Source organism: Vombatus ursinus, unplaced genomic scaffold (genome assembly GCF_900497805.2).
Source record: "Vombatus ursinus unplaced genomic scaffold, bare-nosed wombat genome assembly UNPS02015414.1, whole genome shotgun sequence".
NCBI classification, from domain to species: Eukaryota; Metazoa; Chordata; class Mammalia; order Diprotodontia; family Vombatidae; genus Vombatus; species Vombatus ursinus.
In genome coordinates, this window is record NW_020955192.1 from 698,982 (window position 1) to 714,374 (window position 15,393).

A 15,393-nucleotide genomic window follows, 5' to 3' on the forward strand; every position below is an offset into this window, starting at 1 on the left:
TTTTTGTTGCTACTGCAGAAAGGGGTGTTGTAAATATTTTTGTACATATAGGTACCTTCATTTATAGATTTTTGGGGGAAAAAAGCATTTCCATATAAGGAAAATGACTTTAATAAGATTACACAGCTAGTTGGTAGCAAAGTCACAGCTAGATTATATATATTTTAAGTGTTCTTTTCTCTAAATGTCCCTAATAATAATTTGTGATGGTCCACAGGGTCCCTGAGAGTAAACTATGCATTTGGAGTACAGAGAAAGAATTGGATACTGTCTTACAGGGGAGATGAGGACTGACATATAATTAATGGAAGTATATCAATGAAATAATTACAAAAAGGCATCAATGAATAAAGTTGAGTGAGAGATTATACTCTCTATTTGAAAATGTGTTGTGTTACTCAAGGCAACCTTTAGTTCTGATTTTAAAAAGAAAACAGATTTATTATGGTGGAAAGGAGAAGTTTCCATGGATGTAGTACATGAATTCTAGGAAGTGGCTTGCCCCTCTTTTCCCCAAGCAACACTATCCCCAACTTGTAGACTTCAATATCTAAAATCAAAGAAAGTAGTGATGGGTAACTTGAAAAAGTATGGTTGATGTGTTGTAATTTACTAGAGAATAGCATTTCTTGAAGCTCCCTCAGTTTCATTTCTGTAATCCTGCCTTCTTTAATTGAAATTTAAGGGGGATGGCTAACTTGCCTGGCAGCAAAGCCATGGGGCAGTGGGATATTAAAAAGATAAGTTTTGCTGAAGGAAATAGGTTATGGAAAGCCAGGTCTAGGTGAATGGGGTAGGTAAGGAGGCTTTAGGAAACTAGGCTAATTTGGGGACACTGAACTGATTTTGGGGTGTTTGGGTGAGAAGAAGGAATGAAATGTAGTGGACACTGAGAGGGTATATGTATTGCAACTCCATAGTAGAAAGTAAACTTGTAAGGTCAGGAATTGTTTTATTTTTTTCTTTATATCTCTAATACCTAACAATAATAACTGTATTTCATGAAGTTGGTGCTGAATTAATACTTGTTGAATGAATGAAAATTAAAGGTTCTGAAGTTATGGTTTCACCTTCTTCACAATATTTTCCAAAACTAATCCTCATTTCATGGGAAATTGGTTACTTTTTAGACAAACTAGAAAGAAACATCAAGACCATTGTTGTCTTTAATTTTTCTTGGTACTACATAGGCCTGCAAAATATGGTACTTCTCATGATTTTCTTTAGTACATCCTTGATATCTTTATTCCTCAGGCTGTAGATTAGAGGATTCAGCATGGGGATAACTGTGGTATAAAATACTATGGCCACCTTCTCCTGAGTCATGCTACTGCTTGATGGTGGCTTAAGATACATGAAAATAATGGTGCCATAAAAGATAGCAATAGCTGCCAAGTGGGAGCTGCAGGTACTAAAGGCTTTAGACCTCCCTTCATCAGACTGGATGCGAAGGATGCTAGTGAGGATGAAAGCATAAGAGATGAAGATGGCAGCAGTGGTTGAAAATACATGGAATGTACCAATAACCATCAACAGAAGCTCATTGAGGTAGGTGCTAGAACAGGAGAGCTTCAGAAGGGGGATGATGTCACAGAAATAATGTTTAATGACATTAGGACCACAAAAAGACAATCTGGCCAAGCAACTTGTGTGAACCAGAGTGGCAAAGGTACCCATTGTATATACCCCTGTCACCAAAAAGGAGCAGACCCGTGGAGATGACATTATAGAGCAAGGGACTACAGATGGCAACATATCGATCATAGGCCATGGCTGTCAGCATGAAATATTCAGAAACAATAAAAAAACAGAAGAAAAAAAGTTGTGTCATACACCCGTTGTAGGATATGATGCTTTTGTCCCCTGTGAAATTCACCAGGAGTTTGGGAGTAATGGCAGAGGAGTAGCAGAGATCCACAAAGGACAAGTTGCTGAGGAAATAATACATTGGAGATTGTAGCTGAGGGCCGATAGCAATTAATAAGATCATGCCCAAGTTTCCCACCACAGTGACAACATAGATGCCCAGAAACAGGATAAAGAGGAGTAGTTGGAGCTTTGGCTGGTCTGTTAATCCATCTAAGATAAACACAATTACTGTAGAGTGATTTAATGGAGCCATTGCTTTGTAGGGTATCAGAGAGGCAACACTATGGAGAAAAGAAGACATATCGAAGACAAAATATTATTTATTATTGTTTGAAATTCTTGTGTTTGTGGTAATAGGATAAAGGAATATGTTATTATAAAATGATAGTACTTTAAGATTTATGGTGCACTTAATTTTTTTTTTTGGCTAGGCAATGGGGTTAAGTGACTTGCCCAGGGTCACACAGCTAGTAAGTGTTATATGTCTGGGGCTGGATTTGAACTCAGGTCCTCCTGAATCCAGGGCTAGTGCTCTATCCACTGCACCACCTAGCTGCCCCTATGGTGTACTTTATAGACATTACTTCAGCAGGGCATCACAACAAAACCTGAGTCCCAGTACTGTAGGTATAATTAGACTGCAAGCAATTTGAGAGCCCAGCAATCTTTTGATTTTGTTTGTACCTTTACCCAGAGGGCTTACATACAAAATGAATTATTTTCTATAATTCCCATCTACAACACAAATACAAACAATGGTTTCTTTATATCTTTTATTTCCTTCTTTAATTCTTCTTGACATATTAATACCTTAAGGATGTTGCAAGACAAACATAGATACTTGTAAATAAGAAGAGAGGGAGATAGTCTTCTTATTTATTTATTAATATCTCCAATACAATTCAGATACTATAAGGTCCATATTACTGTAAGGACCACATGACTGTGGTCATTTCTTTGCATGGTTAAAAAAAAAGTGAAACTGTGGGGCCACTAGGTGGTGCTGTGAATAGTGTACTAGACTCATCTTCCTGAATTCAACAGACACTTACTGGCTGTGCGACCCTGGGCAAGTCACTTATACTTGTTTGCCTCAGTTCCTCAACTCTAAAATGAGCTGGAGAAGGAAATGGCAAACCACTCAAGTATCTTTGCCAAGAAAACCCCAAATGGGATCATGAAGAATCAGACATGACTGAAATAACTGAACAACAGACAAAAAGTTTCCCAGGATTTCTAATCTAGACCCTTTGCTTTATCCTCAAAAATTTTCTCCCTTGAAATTTCACCAACAATAGTAATTAAAAGGACAAATGTTGGAGGGGATGTGGAAAAATAAATACACTAATGCACTGTTGGTTTAGTTGTGAACTGATTCAACCATTCTGGAGAACAACTTAGAACTGTGCCCAAAGGTCTGTAAAACTGTGCACCCTTTGACCCAGCAATACTCCCACTAGGTCTGTAAACAAAATAGATAAAAGAAAAGGGGAAAAGGACCTATTTGTAAGAAAATATTTATGGCAACTCTTTTTGTGGTGGTAAGGAATTGGAAATTGAGGGAATGCCCACCGATTGGGGAGTAAATAAACAAGCTATGATATGTGATTGTGATGGATACTACTGTGCTATAAGAAATGATGAGTAGGATGGTTTCAGAAAAACCTGTGAAGACTTATATAAACTGATGCGAAGTGAAGTGAACAGAACCAGAACATTGTAACAGCAGTATTGTACTATGACCAACTGTGAAAGATGTAACTACTCTGATCAAGACAATTCTAAAGGATCTATGGTAAAAAATGCCATCCACCTTCAGAGAGAGAACTGATGAACTCTGAGTATAGATTGAAGCATTCTTTTTTTCCACTTTCTTATTCTTTTTTTTTTTGCAACATGGCTACTATAGAAATATATTTTGCTTGACTTCACATATATAACTGATATCATATTTCTTCCCTTCTCAGTGGATAAATCAGGGCAGGAATGAAGGGAGATAATTTGGAACTCGTAATTTTTTTTAAATGAATGTTAAAAATTAAAAATATATGTAATTGGAAAATATTTAATAAATAAAAATTTAATTGAAAACACTAATAGTAACTAACATTGTAAAGCGCTTTACACAGTTCATCTCATTTGATCATCATAGCATCCCTACCAATATAAAAATGAGGAAATTGACGCTGAGTTGCTAAGTCAATGCCAGGGTCACATAACCTGTAAGAGTTTGAGGGAAGATTTGAACTCATGTACTCTCAACTCTAAGACCAACGCTTTCCCCACTTTATAACCTATCTGCCCCATCATCAATGTCAACCATTTAATTATAACTTCTATTTGGATTTATGCCCAGTTAGTAGGTCTAACCTAGTCTCTCCCACAGTTTTAAAGAACATTTATATTTATCTGTTGAACACTGCAAATTCAATATATCTCCAGCTCACCTCATCCTCCCTTAAAAGTATGTTCCTCTTGATTTAAAAAAAAAACAAAAACTTCTCTTAAGGGTACCATGATTCTTTCACACTGGAAACCTCACACACATCTTTGACTTCTCACAGTTCCCTAACTAGAGTCCATCATTTACTCCAACTATACTACCCCTATAATATTTCTTATACTGAGCATATTGTCTTTATATCTACTGTCACTATACTTGTTCAGGCACTTTCATTTGGATTGTCAAAATATTCTCTTAACTGATATCTCTGTCTTGTGTCTCTTCCAAATCCAATCTTTCCTACCTTCTTGTGGCTAGACTAATATATTTACTTTACAGCTCTGGTTATCATATTTTTCTCTTTCAGGAATCAATATGATATAGTGGAAGGAACTTTGGATTGAAAGTCAGTAAAGGTAAGCTCCCAGTTGATCTCTGTGATTAATTAACTTTATAATTGGTGCCAATGTATTACCTAGCTTGAGATGTACTGCTCCCTCTATGATATCCAATGGTTGATATAAATCAGTGTACTTGCTGGTTCCTTAGATGTGTCATTCCATCTCCTTTCTCCATGATTTTATCCAGACTCCCCTCCACTTCTGGAATCAATTAATCATTCGACCAGTATTTATAAGCATTATGTTTTCAGCACAGTAACTAGGCATTGGGGATATAAGCACAAAGAATAAAACAATAACTACTCACAGTAAGTTTACTTTACAGTGGTGGAGACAAGTACATATAAAATATATACATATTTTTGCCTATCTATAAATATGTAAACATAAAGTCAAGATTTGAATATAAGTAAATTAGTTAAATTCAAAATAGTTTGGGGGAGGGCACAGGTAATTGAGGGAGAATGGGAAAGACTTCATGCTGAAGATAATGCTTGAGTTGCATATTTTTTTTTTAAGACAGGGACTCTATGATGCAGAGAGATAAGAAGAGTGAACATTCCAGGCATGGGAGGTAGTCAGGCTAAAGGCATGCAGACAGGAGATGGGGTGTTATGAGAGAAGCCATTCTGGCTGTATTAAAAAGTGCAAGAAGAAAAGTAATGTACAATGCTTCCATTGCCACTTCCAGGTTTTTCCTTTTCCTCCATCACTTGGTAAACTCTCTTCCTTTGAAATTTATGCTATTAATATATTTCATACAATCAAAATCCTGGTAGCTGTTGTTTATGACTCCCAAGTCACTCTCCTTCCTTCCTCAATGAATTCAATAATTGACTCACAATTTTTCTCTCTTCCTCAACTCCTACCCTTATACTAGGAGACTTCAACATATATATAGATTTTCCTTCAAATACCCTAACAACACAATTCCTTAATGTACTCACTTCCCCTGAGCTACACCTCCAACCCACCTCAAACATGCAAAAAGATAGTCATTCTCTTGATCTTGCTATCATCCACCTCTATGATCAAGAATTCTGAAATCTCCTTCTCTGACCAAACTCTATTAGCTTTTCACCTCTCCCTTACCTTCCTTTACAAAATCCTACTTTTCATCTGCACTGTGACCCTTGACCTCTCAATTTTCTCCCAGGCCATTTCCCTTGCTCTAGCTACTCTCTCTTCTTCTCCTCATCTTTACCTGTTGGTAAATCAATTTGACTCTATATTCTTCTTTCTTGAATCTCTGTCCCCATTATCATATCAGCAAACACACCCAGTCGAGCCAGAACCTTGGATCACTCCCACCATTTGTCACCTTTGGTCCTACACACATACTTCTGGATGAAAGTAGAGAAAATCATACAACTCTTCTAATTTGCCCCACTATAAATTTATATTATATAACCTCAACTGGGCCCTCACTGCTGCTAGGCAATCCTACTATCTCTTCCTCATCAACTCACTATCCCAGTCTCCACATTGGCTCTTCCAAACCTTTTCATCCCTCCTCCACTCTCCTATGGCTTCCCTTCTACCCACTCTCTCAGCTGAGAACCTTACTTCATATCTTTAAAAAAAAAAAGAGACCATTTATTGTGAATTGTCTTTTCCCCACTCTCTCATCTCCTATGACTCAGGTGCTTTCTATGAATTTCTCTTCTTTCATCCCTGTCTCATTTGATGAAATGGCCTTACTCCTTACCAAGGCTATAAACCATCTACTTATTCAAGTGATCCTATTCCATCCTTTCTCCTCCAAGAGATTGCCCCACCTGTCATGCCCACTTTTTCACTTATTTTCAATTTTTCCCTTACATTCCATATCATTTACTGTTGCCTACAAACATGCCCATCCATGCCTAAACATATCTATGCCCATCCTGAAAAAAGCCCTCACTTGGTCCTTCCATCCCCACCATAATTCTGTGTCTTCTGCCCTTTGTAGCTAAATTCCTTGAAAATGCTATTTACAATATGTGCTTCCACTTTCCTCTCACTCCTTTTTTAACCCTTTATAATCTTGCTTCTACCTTATCATTCCATTGAAACTGCTCTCTCTAAAGTTACTAATGATTTCTCAGTTGTCAAATTCAATGGCCTCTTCTCAATTCTTGTTCTTTGACCTCTCTGCAACCTTTGAGCTTGTTGATTCCTCTCTCCTCCTCAATACTCTTTTCTCTAGGTCTCAGAGCACCATTCTATACTGGTTTTCCTTTTAAGTATCTGAGTACTTCTCTTTTTCTGTTTCTAGATCCTCTTCCACATCAAACCCTCTAGTCGTAGGTGTCCTTCAGGGTTTTGTTTTTTTCCTGTGCCCTCTTCTCTTTTCCCTCTACACTGCTTCACTAGATGATCTTATCTGCTCCCATGGGTTTAATTACAATCTCAATGCTAATGATTCTCAAGTATACTCATACTTTCCCAATTTGTCTCCTAACCCCCAATCTCTTATCTCTATTTGCCTTTCAGATATCTCAAAATGGATATCTAGTAGACATCTTAAATTCAATATGTCCAAAGTAAAATTTATTATCTTTCCCCCTAAAGCCTCCACCCATCCTACCTTCCTTATTAGTATAAAGAGCAACGCCATCCTCTTAGCCCATCAGGCTTGCTGCCTAGCGTTCATTGTGGTTTCCTTACTATCTCTCACCCCCATATTCAAGCTATTGCTAAGGCCTGTTGATTTCATCTTTGTAACATCTCTTAAATATGTCCTATTCTCTCCTCTGACATTGCCACTACCCTAATTCAAACCCTCATCACCTCATGCCTGGAGTATTGCAATAGCCTCCTGGTCTTCCTGCTGCAAGTCCCTTTCTATTCCCATCCATCCTCTATTCAACAACTAAAGTGATTTTCCTAAAGTACATTTCTGATCATAATATTTTTTATGCTTTATTCCCTAACATGTACTTTTTAATCTGGCTTCTTGTCTGTCACAGACCAGACACTTAATCTCTCAACTCTAGGATTTTCTCTGGCTGTCTCCCATGCCTGAAATGCTCTCCTTCCTCTGCTTTAACTGCTATCTTCCCTGGCTTCCTTTAAGTCCCAAGTAAACTTCCATCTTTTAGTAGAAGCCTTTCCCAACTTTTTTTTGGGGGGGGGGGCTAGGTGATGGGGTTAAGTGACTTGCCCAGGGTCACACAGCTAGTAAGTGTTACCTGTCTGAGGCCAGATTTGGACTCAGGTTCTCCTGACTCCAGGGCCAGTGCTCTATCCACTGTGCCACCTAGCTGCCCCATCCCAACCCTTCTTAATTCCAGTACCTTCCTTCTGGTAATTGTTTCCTACTTAACCTATATATAGCTATCTATCTATCTGATGTATAGAAATATATATATATATAAATAACATATATCTATAACTATATATTCATTTGCATGTTGTCTTCTCCATTAGATTGTAAGCTCTTTGAGGGAAGGGACTCTTTTTTGCTTGTTTTTGTTTACTTAGCCTTTAGTTCAGTGCCTGTCACATAGTAGATGCTTAATAAATGTTTATTTATTAATTGATTGATTGAATGAGACAGGAAAGGTAGATTGGAACTAGGTTGGGTAAGCATTTAAAAGGTAAACACAGGAGTTTATTTCTTTTTTTATCCTAGAGATAATAGAAAGCCACTGGAGTTGATTGTGTAGAGTAGTCACATGGATGTATTTATGACTAAAGAATATCACTTTAGCTGCAGTGTGTAGGATAGACTAGAGTGATAAAAGGCTTGAGGGAGGAAGAACTAATTAGAAGGTTGTTTCAATGATTTATGTGATGGATGATGAAAGCTTGAATGAAATGAATGTAGAGCAGTGATTATATTTGAAGGATGTTGTAAAGGAGGAGGTGACAAGATTTCACAGGTGATTGGATATATTGAGTGACGGAGAGGGACAAGTCTAGGAGAATGCCAAAATTATGAACTTAAGGCCTTGCCAAGATAGTGGTCCTTCAACAGAAAATGGGAAGTTTGGAAAAGTAATAGCTTAGAGGGAAATACCATGAGCTCCATTTTAAACATGTTGAATTTAAGATGTCTTCAGGACACCTAGTTTGAAACATACAGTAGATAATTAATGATATGAGACTGAAACTTAGGGGACAGACTAGAGCTAGAAATTTAGAAGTCATATGCACAAAGATGATAGTTAAACACATGGGAAATAATGTGGTTATTGGGAGAGTGAGTATAAAAGGAGGAGAAGAAGACTCAGAATCAGATCCTGGGGAAATCCCATAGTTAGGATATAGATGATAAGCCATCAAAAAAAAAATTTGACAGTGGCCACATAGGTAGGAACTGAACCAGGAGGGAGTGTGTAATAAAAACTCAGGGAGAAGATAGTGTCCAGGAGGAAAAAGTAGTTAATATCAAATGCAGCAAATGTCAAGAAGGATCAGGATTGGAAAAAAAAAGACCATCAAATTTAGCAAAGAGATCATTGGTAACATTGCAGAGAGCAGTTCCACCTGAATGATGGTTAGAAGTTAGACTGTAAAAGATAAAGAAGTAAGTGAGTGGGAGGAATTGGAGTCAGTGTGTATAAATCGTTTTTTCCAAGGAGTTTTGCTGAGAAACGGAGGAGAGATGTAGGACAATATCTTAAGGAGATAGTAGAATCTAGTGAAAATATTTAAGGGTGGAGTTTAGAAGCCTGTTTAAAGGTAATGAGAAAGAAGTTGATACGAAAGTTTGAAGATTTGAGAGAAAGGAGGAGTGATTGATTGAGAATACAATTGGATGGAGAATATGAGAGAGGGTCGTATTAAGTGCAAATGTACTTTTGGATTGGTCTCAGCAAGGAGAAGGGCCACTCTCCTTACCTCTGCCTGTTCAAATCCCTAGCTTCCTTCAAATATCAGCTTAAGCATCATCTTCAACATATATTTTTGCAAAATCTCCAGCTGCTACACAAAACTATCTTGTATTTATTTATATTTTTTAAAATTTATATATGTGTATGTTGTTCTTACCCAGTAAAATACAGTGACTTATATTGATTGATTGATTTATGATCTTGAATAAAACAATGTATACCCCCAAATTCACAGTTTTCTTATTTCAAAATGAAGTAAACTAAGCAATTACTTCCAGATGTCATATCCTTTGATTCTGTGACTAACCCTCAGTGACTTGCCAGAGCCTACTGAATAACCAGATATGCAAAATTCTCCATTATTTCACTCAGTATACCTTTATAGCCTTATTTGCTACTATGCACATTCACATAACCTATTGTCTAGCAAAATATATTTTAGTTCCCCCAAACATTCTTCAATTTTTAAAAAATCTGTGGTTTTGCCCATGTTATGTTGTGCCTAAAATGCTTTTCATTCTCAATTATGTATATGTAATTCTCACCACTTTATGATCCAGCTTAAAAGCTACCTCCTTCATGAAGGCTTCAATTATCCTTCATCAGGAAGGCAATTTTATGTCTCCGATCTCAATCATTAATTACTCTTTTAAAAATCATACTTAAAATATTTTATTGACATATTTTGTCTCTTTAATATCATTTCCAAATATAGCCTTTACCCCTTCCATACACATTAACCTATCTCTGATAGCCAAGAATTTAAAAGAAAGAAAAAAAAAAGTAGTTCAGTAAAACTAGCAAACACATCAACCAAATGTGAACTATTCACACTCATGGTCCCTTACCTTTGCAAAAACAAAATGGATATATATTTTCTCATTTTTTCTCTGGGATCAAGCTTGGTTATTATGTCACACTTTAACATTATACCTTGTTTATGTATTTCATACCTTTCATCATAAATTTTAAAGTTCATGAGGGCAGGGAGTGTTTAATGAATCTTAGTATGCTTTCACAGTGCCTGGCACCTAGTTCTATCTCAACAAATATTAATTGAATTCAATTAAAATAAATTGTCTAAATCAGGGTTAGGGATTCTGTGGCCTTCTAGGTCCTTCAGAGTGGTCTTTTGACTGAGCCCAAGTTTTATAAGGATTTGTTCTGTGAAGTTTTGATTCACTCAAAGGGCTGCACTTGCGGACCTAGAGGGACACATGTGGCCTTAAGGTTGCAGGTTCCCCACCCCTGGTCTAAATTCACATATTATCCTATGTGTGAGCCTGAAACTAAATTAAAACCACAGCAGAACTTACTGAAAAGAGGACAAGTCTATTTAGAAAATCACATATTTGAGCCTCTGTTATTTTTCTATGCCTTTCCCTTCTATCATATCATTCTCTTTTTATTCTTTTCTGGAGTAGTTGGTCATTTTCTTTCCTTAACTAGTAGGTTAGTCCTTTTCTACTAAATTATACTGTGGATCAATGAAATATATATATATATATATATATATATATATTATATATATATATAATTTCTTTCTCAAAATCAGTTCCACAATCCAAAAACTTCAGTATGGTGATTCTCACTGACTCAGAGCCCAGAAATCTTGATGTTAGGAGCAAAAGGGATTGTTCCATCTTGTAATTAGTGGAGTTAAGATGAAAGGGAAAGGAAAAGAGGACTATTTTTTTTAAATCATGGGTTTTAAGGAACAAGGGAATTTGGTAGTAAAAGATTTTCAAAACAATTAAAATTTGCTATGGGCTGATGTTAGTCCATTTGCTGCCAGTCAAAAAAATAGTACCATTTGTCAAGATTCTTCCTGTTCCTTTTCCTTTATACTGTATCTTCTTACTCCTATATATTTTTTTAATTAAGGTCATCTTCTTGATGTAACCTTCTTTTCCTAACACATGTCCCTTATTTGCATTCTTCTACAGATCCTAATTTACCTAGAGTAGCATCACATAGAGCCTTTGACAATTCCATACATGCCTTCCTTCATATTTCACCTATATACTGTTTTCAGCAGTATAAGAAGGCACATAGATCAGTCAAATTGAAATAAAAGCTAGGTTTGAGTTCTTCCAGCAATACTGACTAACTCATTTGTGATCCATCACTAACTAATTTGTCTTCTCTCCATCTGTTTCCTCATTTGCAAAGTCAGGATAATTATACCCAAAGTATCTAAACCATAGGGTTGATTTGAGGTTCAAATGAAAATATACATGGGAAGTCTTCTACAAACTTGGAAGACACATTTGATTGTTGGTTATTCTTATTATTTTCATCATAATTGTTACCTTGAGTATATACCAAATGATTGAAATGGAGCTAAAAATCCACTCAACTTTCATGGTTATGCTAATATTGGTCATGATCACTTCCTCCTGTTTGGTTGCTTGTAGAATGTAAGATTTTGGGATTAAAACTGGAAGATCATTTAGACATTATCTCATCCAAGAACTCATTTCATAGATAAGTAAAAATAAGTTAAGGAGTGGAGGGAAGACAATATTGGACTTTCAGAACTAAACATAGTTAACGTTTCATACCCCCAACACTTTAGCAATTGCTTAATCATTAGAAATGGGTGAAAGGAAAGATTTTTTTTTTCATCTTTAGTAGATAGAGATCAGGAATAGAAAAGTAAGAAGAGAATCCATAAGAATAGAACTGATGAATAGAATGTAGAAAAGATCCCATTCTATCTCCTCTTTCCTATGGGAACAGAATAGACAGGGAGTATCTCTAATCTCCTCTTGATGAACTGCCTATGACCACACTCTGTGTACATTTGGAGCAGCTCTGTTGGAAACTGACTTTCTACCTCAGATTCCATAATCTGATTTATTCCAAACATTTACTGAAGATACAGGGGAACTAGGTTACTCACCTCAGTCTTTTCAGGATTAGAGGAGTCACTCTTTTGACATAATTATGAGGCAGCAACTAGGTGGTACAATGGATAGAACTCTGAACCTGGAGTCAGGAAGACCTGAGTTAATATCCAGCCACAAGCACTTAACAGCCCTATACTCTTGGGAAATTCATTTAAACATTGTCAGCCTTTGTTTCTTCATCTATAAAATGAGGATAAAAATAAAACTTATCTCCCAAGATTTTTGTGAAGACAAAATGAGATAATATTTAGAAAGTTCTTTCCAAACCTTAAAATGTTATATAAATATTGGTTATTATTATTTTGATTCTTGTAATATAAGAATAATATGTGTGACTGTTTCTACAGCACATTGTCACTGATCAGCATCCCAAAAAATCCACTTACAGAATGGAATTGCTGGTGCTTTTAAATGAAAATATGAGTCTCAAAAAAGTGACCTCTCATTCTCTCCAAAGATAGGGGCAACATTTGCATCTATATAAAACCTGAGCTTCCTAGTCGAGGTGAGACAGAATTTTCATTTATGTGTTGTTGTGAGGTCTTTTGGTCCCAAGAACATTATTAAAGAAAGAATTCCCCTGGGATCTCATTAACTTCAGATTCAAATCCCAAGGGGAAATGAACCCAGGATGATACTTCCATTGACATCTCAGGTAATTTTGTTCAAAATGAAACTCATCTTTCACTGAAAACAGGAAGCTAGAAAGGAGGGAAGAGGGCTAACTCTTCTAGTACAATGGTCAAACTATGGTCATGGCTGACTTGGGGCAGTGAAGACACATGTGAAGCGATTCTTATGCTCTCTGACTTCATTGTTTTCTGCCATCACTCCACCCTTCTCCCTCACCCATACTCCTCCCCTTCCTTCACCTTATGGTCCAGTGATCTTTACATCCTTAAAATACAACAAAATGTCTCCTGTTCCTATTCCTTTCATCTTTTATTAGTTAACTAGATGCAAAAAGTAGAATTTTTTTTATTATAACACCCTTTAAATAATTCTCACAATGACCTTTACAATTCATTGCTTCTCTTTCCCTAGTAGGATCCTTTATTGTTTAGTGGATTAAGATTAAAATTGATTGATAATTGAAGAGCTTTTCATTTCTATTCTAATTTTTAAGGAAGTATTTTCTTCAGTAATCTTTTGGACTTCCTTTTCCATTTGGCCAATTTTGCTTTTTAGGGCATTCTTCTCTTCATTTGGCTTTTCGGACCTCTTTTGCCATTTAGGTTAGTCTATTTTTTAAGGTGTTATTTTCTTCAGTATTTTTTTGGGTCTCCTTTAGCTAGCTGTTGACTTGTTTTTCATGATTTTCTTCCAAAACTCTCAGATTTTCCTCTACTTTTCTTACTTGCTTCTCAAAATCCCTTTTGAGCTCTTCCAAGGCCTGGGACTGATTCATATTCCTCTTGAAGACTTTGGATGTAGGAGCTTTGGCTTCGTTGTCTTCTTCTGCTTGTATGTTTTGACCTTTTTTGTCACCAAAGTAAGATAATATAGTCTGACCCTTTTTGCGCTGCTTACTCATGATCCTGGCCAATTACTTGAACTTTAAACTCTTTGTTAAGGTAAGAGTCTGCTTTCAATGTGGAGAATGTACTGTCCCAAGCTTCAGGAGTTTGTACAGCTGTTTTCAGAGATACTTCTAGGGACCTGAAAATTTTCAGTTCTTCCAAGGTGCTATGATAAGGGGCGAGGTGTTTTCTCTCCACCACCACAATAAACTTCACCACACCAGCATTCCTCCTCACCCTAGGACCACCCCTCAGAACTGTGACCCAGATGCAAGCACAGGCAAAGCAAGAGATTCCTGCCTCAGCACTGGCAAAAAGATCCCTGCGATCCCCCTCTGATCAGCCACTTGATTCCCTCTCAGTCTGTGGGCTGGAAGCTCAGGAAACAGCTGCGGCCCTGGGGGCAGCTGAGACCTAGCTCCTTCTCTCACCGTAGTCACAGACTTTTCCCACTGACCTTCTAAGTTGTGATGGTGTTCGTGGGTTGAGAAGTTTGGAAACCACCACAGCTGCCTGCAATTCAGCCCTCTGAGGCCTGCTCCAGGGTCGCTGCAGCCTGTGTGCCCACACCTAACTGTGCTCCTCTCCCCACTTGGTGTGATATACCTTTCCGATCAATCATCCAGGCTGTCATTGGCTGGAAATTTGTTTCACTCTGTCTTTTTGTGGGTTCTGCTGCATTAGAATTTGTTTAGAGTCATTTTTATGGGTATTTGGAGGGGTTTGGGGGGAGAGTTCAAGCAAGTCACTGCTTTCCCTCCACCATCTTGGCTCCATCCCCCAAGAGCTTTTAATTTCATGTCCCACATGAAATGCACATGTCCCATTAAACAAGAGAGCCAGACTCATATCTTAGAGTCAGGAAAACATAGAATGTTATACTAGAAGGGACTTCAGAGCTGGGCTAATTCAGTCTTCTACTTAATGAGTAATCATAGTCCCAAGAAAAGATTCATTTTTTTAGTCTTACTGTCAGGGATAAGAGTAGCCTCTCTGGTGAAGAGCTGATTAATGTCTCAGATGAGTAGGGGGACATTTTAGTCCTAGATGTATAAAGTGTTTCAATTTGCTCCCAGGAGAAATCTGGAGCTTTCCAAATCCAAAGTAACTTTCTTTTGTTATTGTTGTTGATAGCTTAGGAATGATATTAAGGCAGTTATGACGCAAAAGAAAAATCATTTTATTTTTGAGTCTGGATGTGTGGGTCTAATCTCAGCCAATTACTAACTAAATTTGCTTCTCTTTTTTTGGCATAACTAAGTTGTTTTATACTTCATTCTGAAAGAGGATCAATGACATCAGGAAGGTGATGTCTTGACTTGCAAGTGAATTGGATTTAAGTGAGGCAGGTCTATGTAAAGTCACCAGCCTCACTCTTTCCTCCAGAGCCATATAGGTCCAGTGGTAAGACATAGATCAGGATGACCA

The 15,393-nt window shown here is 37.1% G+C and overlaps 1 protein-coding gene across 1 annotated transcript; it reads right to left on the reverse strand.

The window, feature by feature from the left end:
* Window positions 1-1,182: 1,182 nt before the first annotated feature.
* LOC114032321 (olfactory receptor 8D1-like) lies at window positions 1,183-2,122 on the reverse strand. Its single transcript, XM_027847569.1, is given in 2 exon segments — window positions 1,183-1,711; window positions 1,713-2,122. Coding segments are annotated over 2 exon segments (939 nt in total).
* Between the last annotated feature and the right edge of the window lie 13,271 nt (window positions 2,123-15,393).